This window comes from Lonchura striata, chromosome 11, assembly GCF_046129695.1.
Source record: "Lonchura striata isolate bLonStr1 chromosome 11, bLonStr1.mat, whole genome shotgun sequence".
Lineage (NCBI taxonomy): Eukaryota > Metazoa > Chordata > Aves > Passeriformes > Estrildidae > Lonchura > Lonchura striata.
This window is the reverse complement of record NC_134613.1, coordinates 24,450,771-24,470,920: the sequence shown is the minus strand read 5'-3', so window position 1 is coordinate 24,470,920 and position 20,150 is coordinate 24,450,771. Positions and strand designations below refer to the sequence as shown.

Genomic DNA, 20,150 nt, shown 5'->3' with positions numbered 1-20,150 from the left:
CTGCGGGAGGGCTGGTGACCGCCGAAAACAGGTTCCCGACCCCGGGACCCATCGCGGACCGCACCCCGTCAGGAGCTGCGGTCGCCGCTCCCGGCTTCTGGTGGACAAACTTTGACCCGGCCGCGCCCGCCCGCCCCAGGGCGCGGCGAGGGGCTCCGGAGCGTAGGTCCCGGTGCGGAGCCGGCCCGTCTCGGCGCAGCCGCCCCTCCGGCGCTGTCCGGCGAGCGGTGCTGAAAGCGGCGGCGGCCTCGGTGGGGCGGGGCGGGGCGGGGCAGCCGAGCAGGTGGCGGTGCCGCCAGGCCCCCCCGTACCCCGCCGGCTCCCCGCCCCCCGCGCGCCCCGCCGCCGTTCCCGTTCCCATTCCCGTTCCGATTCCCCTCACGTCCGCTGCCCGCCCCGGCGCGCTTGCTCCGCCGCTCCGACATGGCCAGCACCTTCGCCCGCGCTCTCTCCGCTCGCCGCTCCGCCGGCCTCCTGGCCATGGTGGGCGCCGGCTCTCTCACCGCCGGCTTCCTACTCGCCCGGGACTCGGTCAGCGCGGGCGACCGCCAGCGTCGGCGATACCCGCCCAGGTAATGTGCGCGGGCGGCGGGGCGCACGGGCGGGGGGCGCCGGGCGGGGGACGATCCCTGCGGTACTGGCACCGGCACCGGGGGCGGGCGCGGAGGCCGCCCCCCGGCTCGAGCCTGGGCGGCGGGTCCCGGAGCAGCTCACGGGGGCGGCGCGATGGACGCTGCTCGTCCATGGCGGGAACGACCGGGAGGCCCTGAACTAAGCCCGTCCGGGCCCGGGGCCCCGGGCCACGAGAGGGACGAAGCGGCCGCAGGGGCTCAGCCGTGTCGGATGTTGGATGGATCCGCCCCGCCTCGGGCTGCTGGTGACCGGGGCGCCGGCCCCGCCGGCCCCGCGCACAAGGACACCGGCACAGCTGCGACCCGGGTCCGGTCCCGCAGGGACTAGAGAGAGCGAGTCCCGGCTCTCCGGGGTTCGTCGGGGTTTTCACGGGACCCGCGCTGGCCGGGGCTGTGAGGGCTGCGGGGGCCGCCCCGGGCACATTGCCGTGTCCGGGGGTTGGCTCTGGGCGCTGCGGTCCGGGCACAGAGCCCCGGAGCTGCCAGCTGCCCTGGGTGGTCCCAGAGTACCAGGACAAGCCGCTGCAGCCAGGGACATGCGAGAGCGGGAGGGGACAAATGCTTGAGAGTAGGATTGGGGTCCTGGGGGACTTCCCGGGATGACTGGAATGGCAGAGATTGGAGCTGTTAGAGAGACAGCAGTGCTGGGACGGCCAGTGCCGGTGGGGACATAGCCCAGGCTCTGCCCAAGAGAAGCCAGGGAGACTTTGCCAATGTCCTGGTAGGAACAGGATGGAGCAAAGGGTCCATTTTGTCCTGCTGGCAGAACTCCGAGGATCTCTGACTGTGGGAGCTGGTGTCAGAGCAGCCCCTGGCCCGACCTCATCTGGCTGTACCAGCCTTCCCACACGCCTGCCTTTGGGACAGGGACTCCTCTATTGAAAAGAAAAGCTTTGCTGGCAGGTCCTGGCTCTTCTCTCTCTGTTTTTAAAGGGAGAGCTGGAGGGGCCTGTGGGTGCTGAGCAACAGCCCCAATGGGCGGATTTTGGATGACAATGAGATGTGCAGTCAGGACTTCAGGGAGGTGGGCACAGAGTTGAGCTGGGCCAAGTGGGCACTTACACGACCACAGGCTGGCTTAGGGGTGCTTTTGAGGTAATGCTGGCTCTGCAAGAGCCCTGGCCTTATTTGCAAGCCCAGCGCCTGATCCCTTAAGCCAGATAAGTGTCACAGCTGCAGCACAATGCTAAGGTTCAAGCTCTAGACCAGAAGCTCTCACGTCACTCCCGTCCAAACAGTTCTTTGCTGCCCTAGGAAGCCCAGCCATACCAGGAGGGCCAAGCACCTCACATTCCCACGGTTCCACTTGCCATCACTTGTCATGGCAGAGGCTGGTCCTGCCCAGTGTTTGTGCTGCCAGCCCTGAGGACCACAGAGCAGCACGGCGCCAGACAGGACTGGACGCAGTGGCTGCCTGTGTCTCACAAGAGCTAGGCAGAGCAGGAATAGGGCCAGGCCAGAAGGGGAGAGGGACGTGGCAGCCACCAGCCAGTCCTTATGCTGGCAACAGCTGCTTGGCTTAGCACATCTTAGAGGCGGGCCAAGAAAACAAGGACTGAGTTTTCCTGCCCATCCCAATGCCAGCAGAGACTGTGCACAGGGAAGGAGCAGGGTGGGAAGGAGGCAGCATGTTGATGCTCCAAACACCGGCAGCTGCTGCCATCCCTGCACCAAATGCCGACAGTCAGAGCGGTGTGTTGCGGTGCTGCATTGCAGACTGGGAACCCTGGGCATGTGGAGGGCTTGTAAGGAGTTGGCACTGGGGCTCCGGCAAGCTGCGTTGGGCTACAGAAAGTCAGGGACAGAAATTGATTGAGCTCATAGAATTACAAAGGCTGGATGTTATTGATTATTTACCTCCCAAGAAGGGGATGTTTTACAGCTTTCTGAACAACTGCAGAGACACAGATATCAGATCAGGAGGGGATGAAGTCAAGGTGAGGCTGTGGCTGAGAAGCTCTAAAATGAGCCTCCTGGGGGGTTCTGTTCAGTTTGGAATAGTTTTGTGACAGTGCTGACACTTGAAAAGAACCTGGATGGAGCCTAGGGGTGATCTGTAAATCCCTCAGTCTGCAGCTGATTCCCCCGAAGATTTTTTCCCCTCTAGTCTTTAAGTTAAAAACCAAGAGACATTGTCAGCAGGGTCTGAGCAATACTCTACAGCCTCCTTGCAGAGGTACTGGAGTATGGATGATCATGCTGGGAGGGCACGGGCACTCCCATCTCGAGGAGACATGAGGACCCTGTGCCTTCTGCCAGGTGGGTCCTGTGATGGGCATGGCATCACATTTGGGCCACCATATTAGGGCTCCCTGCAAAGCTTCTCCAAAGCCCAAGCCCCTTCCTCCCTGCGTAAGCAAGCCTCGTGCTTGGCTGCCTGCCAGCTCCCAGTTCCATGCCACAATGGGTCTGCTGCTCACCCCACACACCCCCACACCTCTCCAGAGGCCATGTGTGGCTAGGACTGCCTGGTCACCTCAGGCCAGTGATTCCAGGAAGGGCACTGGGGGCTGCCATGTTAGAGGTGAAGAGCTGTGGGGAGGTGCAAGTGGTTGTCACTTCTGGAGAAGCTGCCCAGTCAATAGACAATGGAGTAATAATCCCTGCTGGCTGCTGAGTGGGTCTGCTCTGGGGTCAGGCACCTGCTTGCACAAAGGCAGAGAGGGCATCTGCACCCCAAGGTCATGGGCAGGACGGCAGGCTGAGGTGAGCACAGGACAGTGTGGGCGCCAGTGCTGAGTTGCACTCCTGGCAGACATCCACGCTTCCAGCTTCTGCAGCTGGGCAGGAGCCCACAATACCACAGAACTCTGGAATCATGGAATCACTGAGGTTGGAAAAGACTTTTAAGATATCATTTGGTGCTGTGGCACAAAACAAAGTATTTGTGGGAACAAAAATAGATGCTGCTGAAATGGCCTTGGAGAGCACAACCAAGGGGTCAAAGCAGCCCAGGTGCAGCATCATCTTGACACTATGACAGAGGACTCCTGGACACTCTGAGCATATGGCAGGAGTGTGGTGTCACTGCCAGAGCCCTCCAGTTCAAGCCTGGACACAGCCTCCCCTAGCAGCTCTGTGGCACCACAGTGAGCACAGTGCCAGGATTCACCCCAGCATTACCCAGCTGGTCCTGACAACATCCATCTGAGTTCAGGCACTCTAGAAAGGCTGGAGAGAGGTTGCCCAAATTTGCTGGGTGTGGTCTGGGGCTGTTCGGGGCAGGTGCACTCCAACCAGGTGCTCAGTCAGCACTGCAGTAGGCACAGCACCTGCAGGCAGGAGCTTGGAGTCTCGGGGTTTGGATGCTGAACACCTCAGGGAAGGTGTAAACAGCTGTGCAGACAGCATGCTTCAACCCATAGCAGTTTCCTGCCTGAGTAAGCTGGCTTTCCTTAGGAACCCCTATTGCTTCTGGGCATCCTTTGTCACACAGAAAGCACAAGTGGTCCTGGCATGCCCAGCAGCATGACCATGCTTGAGCAGTGGAAGAACCTGTCCAAGTGTCCCATTCTGATGAGTAAATGCTTTTTACAAGTGTGTCACCCTGGGGAGACAGTGGCCAGCAGATGACAGGGGCAGAAGCAGTGAGGGAGGCCAGTCCATGTGTGCCACATCAGCCTCTTAGCTGGATCATCTCATCAGGGCACAGGTCTATGTGTGGGTTGAAAGCAGCCCTCAGCCTTCTCAACCCTGGGACCAGTTCTTGTCTGGAGCAAATGCCTCCTGCTGGTCCAGGCAGCAGTGCTAGTCCTTCCCCACACGATGCAATGGGAGCCCTCCCTCCCTTTGTTTCTGCACAGCACAGGAAGCCAGGAGCAGTAGCCAAGCTGTGGGCGAAGGGCCACATTCCTTGGCCTGCAGACATAGGGGAGGAGGCAGTGGCAGCCACAGGGCTCTGCATTGCAGCACAGGATTGGTGCTGGCAGCAGAGCCAATGCCCAGTGTGCGCACTCAGCCCAAGAGCAGGAACTGAGCACAGGGGGTGCCAGGATTTGCTTCTAGTGCTGTTGTCTGACTTGGTCCCAGCAAACAGACCTGTGCTAGCCCAGGCACCTTTCCTCCCACATGCACCCTCACTCCAAGCTCTGTCACCCCCAAAGCAGGCCACTCTCAGAAGGGTGTCCCCAGGAATGCAGGACCCCCCTCCAGCCATCAGTGTGGTCTCCTGGGCTGACAAGGGCCATACCCGTCCCACTAAGGTGAGTGGAGGCACCCTCAAGAGAGATTTGGCCAAGGCAAGCAGGTCCTCCACTGCCAATTTCCCTGTAAGTGCAGAACAAGTACAAAGCCTGTCTAAAGTGGGAATGAGGTCAAGAGACAGCCTCCCTCTAAGCTGATTAGAAGAAAGTATCCCTCTAATACAATAAACTGCACTGGGACTGTGTTGTTCCCACTGGCAGCAGATCAGGGTCAGCCAATCTCCTGCCCCACAGCATGCGGGGGGCAGAGGTGCAGGGGTCCAGGGATCAAGCAAGCCAGGACCCTGCAGACAGCATATCCTGCCTCCCCTACCCACTGCATCAGCAGACAAGGAGCAGTCCCCTTCCATTTGAGCTGGCATCAGGACAGCCCCAGGGAGGACAAGCGGAGTGGGACCCCCACGCTGCAGCCCAGCTGCCCTGGCAGCTCAGTGTGGGGATGGGCTCACATGGCCCCACTGCTCACCCGACAGGTTCTCCCACTTTGGGGCCCGGCTGTGAGTTTGATAAGGAGCCACTCCCTAAGGACTGGTCCAGATTTGCCTGTGGACTTTTGTCTTGGTTCAGTGCCAGCCCTGGGCTTGGCCTGTCCCTGCCCTTGCCCTGCAAGGCCTGTAACTACCTCCCTGCTCCCAGTTCCTGTGGATAAGCAGAGTATTTGACCCCTCCCTGAGCTCCCCTGCCCATACCTGCACCAAGAGTCTCTGTGGAGCACAGGCACAAGTGCAGGGGTCCCCTGGCCCCAAAGAACTCATTGGTGTCTCCTCCCACAGCGCTGAGTACCCTGACCTGCGGAAGCACAACAACTGCATGGCCAGCAACCTGACGCCAGCCATCTATGCCAGGCTCTGCGACAAGGCAACCCCAAATGGCTGGACCTTGGACCAGTGCATTCAGACTGGTGTTGACAACCCTGGCCATCCCTACATCAAGACTGTGGGCATTGTAGCTGGTGATGAAGAGACCTATGAGGTGAGTGGCAGTCAGAGCCTTGCCTGCAGCAGTCAGAGGAGTCCTAGTACCCATGGTACAACCAGCAGCCTGGGTCATTACTACCCACCTCCTCTTGCTCAACTTGAGCAGCTGGAGAGGCCCCTGGAAAGTCTCCATGTGCTCCTGTAGGACACAGGGCTCTTTTGGAGCAGCTATTGCTGGAGCCCTGCAGCCTCCTGCTCCACTTGCCCTGTGGATTGCTGTTGTACTGCAGGACACACTGCCCCCCACACTGGCAGTGTGGCCCTGCCAGGCTTGTGGCAGGGGCTTCATCAAACCCTGGGTCTGCTCCACATTGTCCCACTTGCTTCCAGGTGTTTGCGGACCTGTTTGACCCTGTGATTCAGGAGCGGCACAATGGATACAACCCCCGCACCATGAAGCACGTCACAGACCTGGACGCCACAAAGGTGCAGAAGTTGGACAGTGGTGCTGGACGCGGGTGTCCTTCCTTGGGCCTTGGGGGTAGGGCCCTGACAGCACCAGGGCTGCCCCCTGAGCACCCTGTGGCTCCTGTCTGTTCCAGATAAAGTTTGGCCAGTTTGATGAGCGCTATGTGCTCTCGTCCCGGGTCCGGACTGGGCGCAGCATCCGTGGCCTGAGCCTGCCGCCAGCCTGCACTCGTGCCGAGAGACGGGAGGTGGAGAAAGTGGCTGTGGATGCACTGAGTGGCCTCACCGGGGACCTGGCGGGCCGGTACTACCGCCTCAGCGAGATGACTGAGAACGAGCAACAGCAGCTCATTGATGTGAGTCAGTGCAGCTCCCAACAGCCCCCCGGTACAAGCAGTGCAGGACCCTTTCCTGGCACTGCCTCCCTGGGAAGTTGCATCCTCTTTTTACAGCTCTGCTATCTTCTTCAACCAGGAGCCCTGCCCTAGCAAGGCAGCCCAAAAGCGCTGTGCTGCTCAGCCCTCAGGAGCCAGGAGCTTTCCAAACTGAGCCCCAGCAGCTCATGGCCACCTCTGACTCTTGCCCCCATTCCCCTGCCCATGCCCAGAGGAAGGCAGGCTTGTTGCACTCAGCTGGTGCCCCACCAGCCCCTGGCACAGGCTGGGCTGAGCACCAGCAACCTTCAGCCTCCCAGGCCAGGAAGGCAAGGGGCTCCTGCCCATGGGTGCCCTGCCTGGGAGAGCCGTGGTGAATCTTCTGCATGGCAGGTGGGACCAGTGAGACAGGGAGTACTGAAACGAGTGAGGTTGCCCTGGCTCCAGCCATGCAGCCTGAGTGAGCCCATGAACTCTGCCTCCCTCCAGGACCACTTCCTCTTTGACAAGCCGGTGTCCCCGCTCCTGACAGCAGCAGGAATGGCTCGGGACTGGCCTGACGCCCGAGGGATCTGGTGAGGTTCTGCCCTGGCACTGGGCAGCAGGGCAGAAATGGGGGGGGACGTACTGCTCCATCTATCTCAGCCCTGCCACCCACGTTTCCCATGTTTACCACACCACAGACCCTAGCACATGGAACCAGTGCTCACCATGGGTTCTGTGGCCTCACCTGGGAGCTCCTTGTGCATCACTGTCAGCAGTCTACTGTTCCCTAGACAAACACAGCACAGTACTGGCAAGAGGGTCTGTGGAGCCAGTACTAGCTGTCAATCCTGCCTGCTCTCACCATCCTGCAGCACCTTGCACTCTAAGGCTGCCAAAAACCTCTAATTGCCTTCTGCTCCCTGGGCAATCCCTAGCACTCCTCCTGGCTTCTGCACAGTCTATGTGACACCAAACCTAACCTGCCACAGTTGCATCTGACTGCTCCCTCCCAGCATCTTTGCTCAGCCATGCAACATCCCACACTCTTGTAGAGCAGCAGCCAGCACACTTGTCCGCCCATGCCATCCTCGCTGACGCTGTGCCTTTACATGGAAAACATCTCCAGTGCACATACAGTTACCAGCTCCAGCTGCATCTAACCCAGACCTCCAGTGCACACTCCATGCATCACAAGCCCCCTGCCACTGCCCGCATGGTGCAGGAGCTGTGCTCTGTCCCCAGTCCAGACTGGGTCAGCACCATGCTGTGCCCAAGGCCCTGGAGACAGCTCCCATCACCAGCAGTGATACATGTGGATGGGCAGTGGCCCATCTCCAGGAGCATCTCCTGGCTGTCCACCCTGGTGGAGTCAGCACATGGGAACCAAGGGCAGCACTGGTACCATGGTGGCAGGAGCAGAAGGGGCACAGTTGAGTGGGCAAAGGGTCTCTGCAAGCTTCCAGCACAGCCAAACACTGCCCTGTCCCTAGGCACAACCACCAGAAGACCTTCTTGATCTGGATCAATGAGGAGGACCACACACGTGTCATCTCCATGGAGAAGGGGGGCAACATGAAGCGTGTTTTTGAGCGATTCTGCCGGGGCCTAAAGGAGGTGAGTGTCCAACAGCTTCTGCTGTTCCAGCCCCATAAACAGCACCACATAAGCCCTGCCTGCTCCAAGGAGGAGCAGGCAGGGCTCCTGTGGTGCTGCTCCTCTGCTGGATGCTCCTTGGCCAGGGCTGAACAACTGCTTGTGCCTCTAACTCAGGTGGAGCGGCTAATCCAGGAGCGAGGCTGGGAGTTCATGTGGAATGAGCGGCTGGGTTACATCCTGACCTGCCCCTCTAACCTGGGCACAGGGCTGCGAGCGGGTGTCCACATCAAGCTGCCACTGCTCAGCAAGGTATTACCATGGCCAGTTTTGTGGTGAGCCAGGCTAGGACTGTGGGGAGCTCAGCCACACAGATGCAGGACAACATGGGAGCCAGCCCTGGACCACACTCGGGGTCCCCTAGGAGGCATAGGGTCCAGCCCTGCCTGCAGTCCTGGCCAGAGAGGTGTGGGTCCCAGGTGTCAGCCTGGGTCTGCTCAGGGGAGGACTCTGGGTAGCAGCAGGGGCCTGCACTAGGGAGCATTTGGCTACAGGGCCCTGACCCTTGTTGGTCCTGCTGAGCACTGACATTTTCTCTGGGCACCAGGACAGCCGCTTCCCTAAGATCCTAGAGAACCTCCGGCTACAGAAGCGTGGGACGGGTGGTGTGGACACCGCAGCCAAAGGCGGCATCTTTGACATCTCCAACCTGGACCGTCTGGGGAAGTCAGAGGTGGGTGCCAGACAGAGCTGGAGAGGGAGGTTCTGGAATGTATCTGCATGACGGGCCCATGCAGCCCCAGGGCCATGTGCTGGAGCCAGCATGTGGGTGCTGGGAGTGGCAGTACCTACCCTGCATGCAGCAGGAGTAGCCAAGTGGTGTGGCTCCCAGGACAGTCCCTCGGTCACCACATCTGTGCTCCTGGTGCAGGTGGAACTGGTGCAGCTGGTGATCGACGGCGTGAACTACCTGATCGACTGTGAGCGGCGGCTGGAGAAGGGGCAGGATATCCGCATCCCCTCACCGCTGCAGCAGTTCCGGCACTGAGGGGGACCATAGCAGCGCCAGCGCTGTGGGACCCAGGCCCCCTGTAGCTTGTGTGATCTCTGTGCCCAGCATGTTGCTGCATCCTGTAACCCACAATTCGTCAGGTCAGACCCCATAAACATGTGCTGATGTAGCCATGGCTCAGGCTTCTTCTTCACCACCCCACTGACCTCCCAGTGCCTTGTCCTGCTGCAGAGGCACCACTTGGACTTCCCCCCATCATAAGGCTTCACAATCACCACACATGGGCTCTGCGCCCCCTGCTCCATCCCATCCATCCCAGCCACCTCCCAGCTGGTGTCAGGAGTAATAGTAGTGCAGCAGGGCCAGGAAGTACTGCATGGCCTCAGGTCCCACACTGAGCAGCACACTCTGGAAGGTCTCCTCCGGCAGATGAAGGTACTGCTGTGGGAAGTGAGCCCACAGGCAGTGGGAAATGAGCCCGCAGGCAGTGGGAAGTGAGCCTGCAGGCAGGGAGAAGTGAGGGAAGTGTGCCCGCAGGCAGGAGGAAGTGAGCCCGCGGGCAGTGGGAGGTGAGGGAAGCGAGCCCGCGGGCTGTGGGAGGTGAGGGAGGTGTGCACGCGGGCAGTGGGAAAGCAGCCCGCGGGCTGTGGGAGGTGAGGGAGGTGTGGGAGGTGAGGGAAGCGAGCCCGCGGGCTGTGGGAGCTGTGGGAGGTGAGCCCACTCCGCTCCCAGCCGGAGCCACGGGCCCCGCGCGCCTCGGGATGCGGTGGGCAGCGCCCCCTGCCGGGCGCGCGGCCGCACAGCGCCTCCCGCGGCCCCTCCGCGCTTTGTCGCAATGGCGACGGTGAAGGCGGGGGCGTCATGCGGGTTCTCCCCGCAGCCCTGGGGCCGACAGGCTGATGCGGCTCAATATTGGTAACAACAACGCCAGAAGCATCCCGGGCGGCTGCCCCGTGCCGGAGGTGAGCTGATGAGGGCTGGCCCCAGTCATCAGCTCTGGGGAAACGGAGCAGTTGGTCAAACTCATTGGTCAGCGGTAGGGACCTGATAAGGCGAGGGCAGGAACAGGTGGGCTCTGAGGGGAAACGGATTGTGAAGTGGAAACGGGATATCGATAACGTTTCCCCAATTTATGGGTTGTCCCCCAAGGCCCACCTGAGCTGCCCGGCACGCTGCCAAAGGGAGGTGGCACTGGGAGAGTGAGAATCAGGGTTTTGTGCGAGGACAGCCCCAGGCACTGGCAGGACCGGGACACGGTGGTGCGAGGTGGGAGCAGGCGGTGCCCGGTCAAAGCTGGCGGCGAGCTGAGCACCCCGGCAGGGACAGCACAGATAAAGGAGCTTCGGACCGCAGACCCCAGCAGAAGCGCAAATGCCGACGGATGGGGTTACGGGGTATAGACCCGCTCCCAGCTTTGGCTCGGGCCAGGGGAACGCCAGACTGTCGCAGCGCCGGAGCATGAGAGGTGGCGGAGCATGAGAGGTGGCGGGTGAAAATGCGCGGCTGCGGTGAATCCAGCAGGCGAGCCCGCAGAAAGCCGAGCGCTGTCGTGCGGCACGTGCTGGGCACGTGTCACCGCCGCGCCGGCACTGCGCGACACAGACACGGTGGGGTTAATGCCCATCCCGCGGGTCAGCAAAGCTCCCGGACACCGACAGCCGACTCGGCAGCGCACGGCCCCATGTCCCGGCTGGGGAAAGGGAGGCGCTGTGATCGGCGCAACACAGCTCGGTGGAAGGGATGCACCGAGGACCGAAGACAGACCCAAACTCCGGCCCGCCGCCGCCGCCCGGGCAGCGCCGAGAACCGGCGGCCATGGGGCGGGCCCGGCGGCAGCCCCGCCGCCGCTGGCATGTGCCCCGTGACGCTCCGCCAATCAGGAGCTGCCACACGGCAGATCCGGATGCGGGGGCCGGACTTCCGGCTGCGGCCCCGGCGCTCCTTCAGCCGCCGCTCCGCGCCCCGCCGCTCCCGCCGCTCCGCGCCGCTCTCGCCGTCATGTCTGCGCCCCGGCCCCCGCAGCCGGCCCTGCCTGCCGCGCTGCTGCTGTTCCTGCTGCTCGCCCTCGGCGCGCGCGCTTCCGACGTGGTGGAGCTCAGCGATGCCGATTTCGAGAGCGGCCTGGCCGAGCGCCCGGGGCTGGTGCTCGTGGAGTTCTTCGCGCCCTGGTGAGGGGCCGCAGGGGGCGGGGGGCGGGCCGGGTGGGGCGCTCGGCCGGTCTTGACTCTCTTCCGTGCCCCTAGGTGCGGACACTGCAAGCGCCTGGCGCCGGAGTACGAGTCGGCCGCCACCCGGCTGAAGGGGATCGTGCCTCTCGTGAAGGTGAGCACGGGCTCCCGCCTTGGGGCGGACCCGGGGTCGGCAAGCCCCCAGGCTCCTGCTCTGCAGTCCTGGCGGACGTTGTTTCTTTGTTGCCTTGGAGCCCTGAAATAATCTGGAAGCTGGTCCTTGCAGGGCCGCAGCCGCGCAGAGGGTGTGTGAGGGCTCGCCTCAGCTGTGGAAATAGGCCTGCTCGGAGCAGCTGTGTGATGAGGCTGAGAGCTAGCGCCGTGCTGCACATACCCACTGAGGCATGCTGGCTAGGAGCTCTCTTTTCTGTACAAAACTCATGGAGTTTTGTAAAATCAGCATCTCTCTCTCCCTTTACGGGAAGTGGCGTGGACTCTTGGCACCATAGCCTCCTGGTCAGGTCAGCCTGTTTTCTTCAAATGTTATATGAACTTCGGGACTGACAAGGTGCTGAGAAATTCCATGTCACTGATCGTAAGAAACTATTCTTTCCAGTATTTTTGTGGTGTGTAGCCTGGTCAAACTTGAAACTATTTTCAAGTATTTTCTCAGCTGTCTCATTATATTCTCAGTCTGGGCTGTTGAGTACCAGGCATGTGTGATGGGTATCCCTAGTCCCTTGTCTGGCATCAGTGTGTTAGGGCTGGATCTCAGTCACAGTAGCAAGGTTTCTTTTCCTTTAGGTTGATTGTACAGCAAACTCCAACACCTGTAACAAATATGGAGTCAGTGGATATCCCACATTAAAGATTTTTCGAGATGGAGAAGAGGCAGGGACCTATGACGGGCCCAGAACAGCAGGTAAGAACTGTTTGGCAGTATCTGATTTGCTGAGCTGCTGCAGGAGGCAGCATGTAACAGCCAGGGATGCAGAGAAGGTTCACACCTGCACATACACACCCCATCCCCTTACCCTCTCCAGAACTCTTTGTGCTGGCAAAGCTTGGGATGTTTATTTTCCTTTAAAGGTGAAAGTTTCCACATTAGCATCTAGTTTCCAGCATGCTAGAAAGCTCCTGTGTGCAGCTGATGGGAGCAATCCTTCAGTTCATATATTTATCGTATGGGACATATGTATGGATTCTGCAGAAACAATTTCTGGTTTAGGAAACTTTAAAAATGTCTTGTGGAACTTGTATTGATCCCTTTAATTATTTTACTTATCTCTCAAGATGGGATTGTCAGCCACCTCAAGAAACAGGCGGGACCTGCTTCGGTGGCTCTTGGTTCTTTGGCTGAGTTTGAGAAGTTCATTGGCGATAAAGATGCTTCTGTCGTGGGTGAGTAGAGGTGGTGCATCCTGAAATGACTGGGCTCTGGGAGCTCGTGTGGAAAGAGCAGAGGCAGTTCCACAGGCTGCAGCAAATGAAATTCCAGATGGACATGAAGAGAACCACTGCCGCTAATGGGAACAGTAAAGCCCTAGAACATGTATCCGGAGGGATTTTAAAATGTTCTGCCTGGGAGATTTTCACAACTTAGTTGAACAAAGCTCTGAGCAACCTAGTCTGACTGGGGCTAGTCCTGCTTCAAGTGGGAGAATGGACCAGAGGACCTGTGGGTATTCCCTCCAAATTTTTTTCTTTTTTTTTTTTTTCCCTTGGCTGCCTGGCTTTGTTTGCACCCCTGGCATTATAGTATATGTTTTCCAAAGGTTGTTGCTTTCTTGGCTGGCTGACAACAGATACCTTTGGGTTGCTTTGGGTGCGTTTGTTGCTCTGATGGCAACAAAGGCCATTGAGGCCTGTTGGCATTGGGTGTCTGTGGTTACATGTGGCAACAGCAGACGGTGCAAATCAGGTGCCATCTTGTAGTTATGACCACATGAGTATTAACCAGCATTCCTCAACTTACTGTTATTAAGTGGCAGTTGTTATACAATCACCAGTGGATGTTTGGGTGATCAGGAGATAGTTGTCCTTGGCTGAATGACCAACTTGGGCTTCTCCCGAGTAACTTTTCTGCTGCTGGAAAGGGTGGGGGTGTGCAAGGAGGTCCCCAAAAATGGGAGAAAAGCTTTCAAAGGTAAACACCTCAACATACACTGAAGGACTGGATTCAGGATTGATCCAGTGCATTGTAGAGAAAAATGCTGAGACCTGCAGAGGGTCCAGAGCTGGGTTGGTTTGAGGTCACAGTCTGCCTTTCTGCTGCAGGCTTCTTTGGTGATGCATCTGGGGATGCTTATTCGGAGTTCATGAAAGCAGCCAACAGCCTCAGGGATAACTATCGCTTTGCGCACACCACTGAGGAGCAGCTGGTCCAGAAGTACGAGGAAGATGGAGAGTAAGTTACTTAATATGAAGATTTCTTATTATTTAGTCATTTGGAACAAATTCATGGATTCCACTTAAATGGTTTCAGTTTCTAAGCACAGCTTAAGGTCTGGTTTCTTAGTCAGCTGACAGTAGTGTTTCTTTTGAATTGAGATAGAAAGGTGTAAATGGTCTCTGAAGTGTTTGTGTCTGCCTCTGTGGCAAGTATCTCAACAGAGACATTTTGTTTCGTATTCTTTGTTATGGTGGGAGTTTTGTTTCTCATTGTGGCCTCTGAATCATGGAGAAGGCTCTAACAGCTACACCTAGTGCACTAGTGCCATCAAGAAACTAGACACTGTTGTTTGAGCTATCAATGGCGAGTGGGGATTGTCACTGGAGAGTGAGTTTTTGCCTCATCTGGCTGCTGTCCTTGGACTCGCAGGGACACTTTTAACTAATTCACAATACCTGCTTCTCCACAGAGGTATTGTCCTATTCCGTCCTCCACGCCTGACCAACAAGTTTGAGGAGAGCTCTATCAAGTATCCAGAAGAGAAAATCACCAGTGGAAAGATCAAGAAATTCATCCAGGAGAACATGTGAGTGATTCCTCTCCAACAAATGCAACAGAACTGGCCCCAGTTGGCTTTGGCCCTGTCAGAGCTTGTTTTTTCATTGCCGTCACTTCTGCTGCATGTTTCAGCACTGCTTCCCTTTGGGGGAACCTTCTTGAAATCCTGACATGGCTGTTGGTATGCACTCTCCATATTCTAACCATGATTCTGTTTAAAAACTGAACCTGTGAGAGCTGTGCTAGCTTTGGCCTTAACTGGGTCAGCTCTAGCCACTGATGCGGCAGGAGATGGAGCTTTGACTCAGAAAAACCTGAGCAGAAATGAGCAAAGCATTTCTTCCTGAGGCCTGATTGATCACTGGCATTTAACTCCTGGGTGGGAAGCAAGTGTGCTGTGTCAAGCCTGTTCTGGTGTCATGGACTCTGCTAATACCTCTCTTGTTGACAGCTTTGGCATCTGCCCTCACATGACTGAAGACAACAAAGACTTGATCCAGGGCAAGGACTTGCTGGTGGCATACTATGACGTTGACTATGAGAAGAATGCCAAGGGATCCAACTACTGGCGCAACAGGTGGGAGTGGTGGGGGTAAATTGGCCTCACACTGTTCCTGCTTTGCTGCAGTTCCATAGCTTGGGTGGCAATCCTCTGAAATTTTGTGTGATTGCTCTTGGATCCCGGGTCCTTGGGAGCCTAGACCTTACCCACAAACTACCCAACTGCTCTGGTGTGCAATTCTGCCCTTCGTGCCTGAGACCCTGGGGTCACGCAGGTGGAGGATGCAAATGCAGCACTTGCCTCAGTCACCACAGACACTGGTCTGCTTCTCAGCACCATTTGTACAGGACTTGGCTCTGAAGAGCGCATTGTGCCACTGAATTCCGAGTCCAATGTGTATGCCATCTTCAAGGGTGTTACATCATGTAGAAGAAAATGTTCAAAGAAATAACACTTCATGGTTTTGTTTATTTTTTCCCCTCAGAGTTATGATGATTGCAAAGAAGTTCTTGGATGCTGGCCACAAACTGTCTTATGCTGTTGCTAGTCGAAAAACCTTTGGCCATGAGCTTTCTGAGTTTGGTCTGGACAGCAGTGTGGGTGAGGCCCCCGTCGTTGCCATCAGAACTGCCAAAGGAGATAAATATGTCATGCAAGAAGAGTTCTCGTGAGTTCTTGAACTTGACGGTAATGGGTCTCGTTTGATGGACTTTGGTCTAGAGGTCTCTGACCAGATGGTAGTTTGTTAGCTTCAAGGAAACAGGAAATCTGGCTGTTGTAGCTGGAAGAAGCAATTGCTGGGTCAAAATGGCTCCTGCTCATGTGTTTTCCTAGTCTCTATAAAGCTTACAGCCCTTCCTGTTATACAAAGGGAGAGAATTTAATTCAAGATCCTGACATTCTGATTAGGAATTAGGGTGCAATAAAGGGCAGAAGAATTCATTGTACCTTTCATTTTGAAAAAAACCTGAAGAATGCTGGAAGGCCTAAAACTTTGAATGGGATGTTCATCCAGCCTCCTGTCAGAGCCCTTAAGGACATTGCTGCACTTCTTCTGGAGGTCTACTAAGCCAGCCTCAGACTGGTGCTGTCAGAGATGCAGGTGGCATCTGTTGTGTGGGTGGAAGTAGCTTAAATAAGCCTTGAAAGTTTCCCCCTCTCATCCTGTGTGTGTGATGGTGGCTGTAACATCACTTTTCTTTCAGCCGTGATGGAAAGGCTCTGGAGAGATTCCTGCAAGATTACTTTGATGGAAACTTGAAAAAATACCTGAAATCAGAGCCTGTCCCTGAAAGCAACGATGGCCCTGTAAAGGTGAGTGCTGCTTATGGCTGCAGAGACACTTCTCAGCAGCAGCTTCCTGTGCCTGTGTGAAGTGCTGGGAGTGAGGCATGGTGGTAGCTCAGGAGGCCTCTGTGCTGACAGACAGAGGAATTACTTACTCCCTTATTCCACTGTAGCTTTCTGAGGTGATGGAGACATGCAGCTTGCAGTTGGGTTCTATTTTTTTTTTTTTTTCTCTTAGCATACTAACTGCTGCTTGGCCCCAGCAGTTATGTGCTTTGTGAGTGCAGCAGCATCCAGATTTCCAGGGCTTATACAAAGGCCTGTCCTCTTGGTTTGTGCTCAGTCCTTCATAGTATGGTCTTCCTGTTGATTGTGATTGCACTATTTTAGGGATCTCCCTGTTTATCTCGTCATTGAAGTCTGGTAAAATTCCTGCCTTTCACCCTCCCAGGCAATTCTGCCCTGAGTAAGAGCATTCCATGACCTAGCTTTTTGATGAGAGCCTTACACAGGAGTGCAAGTCATGGGATTCACAGATGTTTTTGGGGCAGTGGGGATGGCCTCAGCCAGTCCTGCTGATTGCTTGCTGGGATTAAAAAGAAATGGCTTTATCTTCCTGCGAGGACGCCGTATGCAGGCCTCACTTGTAGGTCGTGCTGTTAACTTACGGCAGGTTTTTACCTGCATGGTGCAGATGAGGAGTGCTGTTTGGTTCTGCTGCTCGCTGTGCAGGTGTGGGAGATCCAGACTTGGGTGGAGGGTGGATTGTGGAGCATGTCATGTCATCGCCTCATCTCTGACTTCAAAGGAACTAATTGGTGTGATCAACCCTTACAGGTGGTGGTGGCTGAGAACTTTGATGAAATTGTTAATGCACAAGACAAAGATGTCCTGATAGAGTTCTATGCACCGTGGTGCGGCCACTGCAAGAATCTGGAGCCCAAATACAAAGAATTGGGGGAGAAGGTAAGTATGAGATTCTTGCAAATGTGAACTAGAATTTTGCAGCACTAAATGATCCTGCAGGTTCTTTCTAGCCTCTGTGACAATGGGGCATAATTGTGCCTTCCTGAGGACTACAAATTTTGGTCTCTTTGCGGAGTGCAGATATCTTGCAGCAGGATCTGTGGTAGCAACCACACTGGTATATTTAGTCTGTGTTACTGGCTAGGGCACAGGAATATTCCCAGATTCAGTGACTGGCCTCAACTGCCTAAGTTTCTTTTTGGGTCTTCTGCATGGTGATAATCTCACACGTAGTGGGGGTTGGTGAAGTGGCATTCCCTATGCATGGTCCTCTGACAGCACTGTCCCAGATCATGCTGACTGCTGGGTTCCTGGATTTTGGAAATTATTACCAATGGGTTCTTTCTACCCACAGCTCAGCAGAGATCCCAATATTGTAATTGCCAAAATGGACGCTACAGCCAATGATGTGCCTTCTCCCTATGAAGTCCGAGGGTAGGTCTGACTGCTGTGACACCGCATGTCAGTGCATGAGTCCTGCTCTGTCTGACTTGGGGCACAGCACTGAAGGGCTGAAGGAGCCTCATGGGGAAGGGTGTGGGGGTTGCCAGGCAATAATAGCTAGGTGACTGCTGGGCAATGGCTTGATGTGGAGAAAACAAAATACACTAATCTGCCCGGCTTCTCCAGGATTCTGTGTCCTGGGTCTGCCTGGAGGTCTGTCCTGCTGCTTTGGAATCTGCTGAGATTCTGTTCCTGGCAGTGTGAAAACAAATCTGGGCTTGCTGTTCCAAAAGCAGTTCAGCTAGCAAACTTGAACCTGTGAGCTCAGCTGGGCTCTTGAAGACCACACTTGGTGCCTCAGAGCCACTGAAGCTGTGCCATGTTAAGCCACGGAAGTGTGGGGTATGAGTCCCTTCAGTTGGGGCTGGTCTGGTAGAAATCAGAGCATCTCAGGAGCTCATGTGTTTCTTCTCTCTCCAGTTTCCCCACCATCTATTTTGCTCCAGCTGGCAAGAAGCAGAGTCCAAAGAAGTATGAGGTGAATATTTTGCTGTTCTTGATGCTTTGTAAAGAAGTGAAGAGCATCCAGGTGTTCTAATTATACTGAAGCCTCTTTGGAGTTGGGGGTGGCACTGTGTCCTGTTACCCTGGGAACACACCTGATGGTACCTGCTGGGAGCATTGTACTTTGTGTCGTAGGCCCTGGGGGGAACTCTGCTTGCAGTCACCTGGGTCTCCTCCCAGGCACCTGACCCCCCTTCAGGAAAGGGGAAGTCCATGGTGGATACAGCTCTGCCTGACTGTCACTTGCTTTCTGCAGGGGGGCAGAGAAGTGAGTGACTTCATCAGCTACCTGAAGCGGGAGGCAACCAACACTCCTGTGCTGCAGGAGGAAGAGAAATCCAAGAAATCCAAGAAGAAGGTGAAGGAGGATTTGTAAAGTACCTGCTTGCCACCTTGTCAGGAGGAGCTCTATATGAATCGGGGAAACACTGGTCAGATAGGGGCCAGTTCTGGGCTGTGGAGAGCCAGTGGCCATGCGGGCAGAGGAGCCCCAGCTGCTGTATCTAGTAATGTTTAATTTCCTGCCGTCTCTTAGCTGCACTGTTGTGGGGCTCCCCAGGTTTGTTTTGTGGTTTCAGAGGGGTGGGGGTACAGTTATTTTCTAATTTTTTTTGTACATTTGGAGAAGTGAAACAATAAAATGACCCCCTTAAGACCAAATGTCCCTGTCCTGGGGCAACCCATCAGACCTAGCAATGGGTTCCTGTTCTCCATAGGCAGCAGCTTCCTGCTGCAAGTTATTCCCTACAGTGAGCCCTCCTAGCCCCTGCTTTCAGCCCATTATCCTCTTTCTTTAGCTGCCCAAGCCCCTCCAGAATGTAGCAGCAACAGCTATCCCAATGTGTTGGGCTTTGGGTGCTGTATTTACACACATTTTGGACTGGGGAATTGTGGTCACAAATGCCTTTGCTGTGTGCTGCCCTAGCGAGTTCAGAGGTACATGGTGCTCACTGTGACTGTTGGATTGCAGCAGTGCAGGCATATGGAGCAAACTGGCAAGGGCCTTGCTCATCAGCAGCAGAAAATCAGCTTTGAAGCTGGTGCACGAATAGTTTGGTATAAGAGGAGTGTTACTATCTACAGCCTCTACCCAAACACAGGTAGGCCAGGGCCAAGGGTGTTTGTTACAGTCAAGTGCTTGGCTGTGGTGAGAGCGAATACAACCAGTTAACTATTCCTTCTCACGCTGAGAAACAGGCTGGTAGCTGTGGGTCTCTCTTCAGGAGGATAGGAGTAGACCATGTGGTGTGGGCTGTGACTGACCATCTGAGGGTGTTCCGCTTTCCTTTGGGGAAGGGCGGGAAAGAGATGGGCGGACCAGGTAGGAGCTGTTGTCCTGATTCTGTGTTCCTTTACTAAATGCAAGTTGAAGTGAGGGTCAGCACACTCAAAGTATTGCTTCATGGCAGCAGGTAATATGGCAAGAACCAGAGCTTGCTTTCTCTGTGGCTTCCTCCCCCACAGCTCAAAGCCCAGGTGGTGCTGGAGTTTTCCAAATACAGTAGCTCATGCAAGGCTTAGGCTGTACTTCTTTGACTACAGTAACTGCAGTACAATTTCTTTTGCAGCTCCATTAGCATCTCAAACCACATTTCCCTTTTGTGCTCTGCTGCTGTGGTAGCTGCTCTGCCCCTAATGCATGCGGGTGTCTAGGCACCTTTGGAGGAGCATGTGATGTCCAGTGGTCCCTGCACAGACTGGCAGGAGCCCTGCACCTGTCTGTCTGGAGCACTCTTGCAAGGAAAAGGAACACAGCAAGCTCCCCTGACAGCTGGCAATTACCCATGTTACACCAGACTGGAATGCTGCTTCCTTGCTGGGCAGGACAGTGCTCTCCATCAAGCCAAGGAGAGCTAGGGACGTGGTTCTAATCCTGGCTTTGCTCCCTGCTCTGTGACTGTTGACCTGGTGGCAGCTGGGGCACTGAACACAGGTAAAACTCTTCAGCATGTTTGGCCCAGGGCATCACTGCTGGTGCTCAGAGCAGCCTGGGTGAAGTTGGCACAGGCCTAGGGAAACTTTCTGG

General features: G+C 56.0%; 3 protein-coding genes across 3 annotated transcripts in view; 2 read left to right on the top strand and 1 right to left on the bottom strand.

The window, feature by feature from the left end:
- PPIP5K1 (diphosphoinositol pentakisphosphate kinase 1) overlaps window positions 1–539 on the bottom strand; it is a 45,118-nt gene extending 44,579 nt beyond the window's left edge. The window contains exon 1 of the mRNA XM_077785983.1: window positions 435–539. The gene's annotated coding sequence lies outside the window, so the exon portion shown is untranslated. The remainder of the gene's footprint in view (window positions 1–434) is intronic.
- Window positions 330–9,352, top strand: CKMT1A (creatine kinase, mitochondrial 1A). The gene is made up of 9 exons (XM_021541837.3): window positions 330–572; window positions 5,608–5,806; window positions 6,142–6,237; window positions 6,354–6,575; window positions 7,083–7,168; window positions 8,069–8,192; window positions 8,349–8,483; window positions 8,779–8,904; window positions 9,103–9,352. The coding sequence occupies exons 1-9, from the start codon at window positions 424–426 to the stop codon at window positions 9,217–9,219; spliced, it is 1,254 nt and encodes a 417-aa protein (XP_021397512.1). The 5' UTR covers window positions 330–423; the 3' UTR covers window positions 9,220–9,352.
- A 1,769-nt stretch (window positions 9,353–11,121) lies between these two features.
- Window positions 11,122–18,784, top strand: PDIA3 (protein disulfide isomerase family A member 3). Its single transcript, XM_021541822.2, has 13 exons — window positions 11,122–11,351; window positions 11,427–11,505; window positions 12,156–12,273; window positions 12,645–12,752; window positions 13,629–13,758; window positions 14,213–14,329; window positions 14,753–14,878; window positions 15,288–15,470; window positions 16,009–16,117; window positions 16,928–17,056; window positions 17,472–17,551; window positions 18,041–18,098; window positions 18,381–18,784. Exons 1-13 carry the CDS (start codon window positions 11,182–11,184, stop codon window positions 18,498–18,500), a joined length of 1,527 nt encoding a protein of 508 aa, XP_021397497.1. The 5' UTR covers window positions 11,122–11,181; the 3' UTR covers window positions 18,501–18,784.
- The last annotated feature ends 1,366 nt before the right edge of the window (window positions 18,785–20,150 follow it).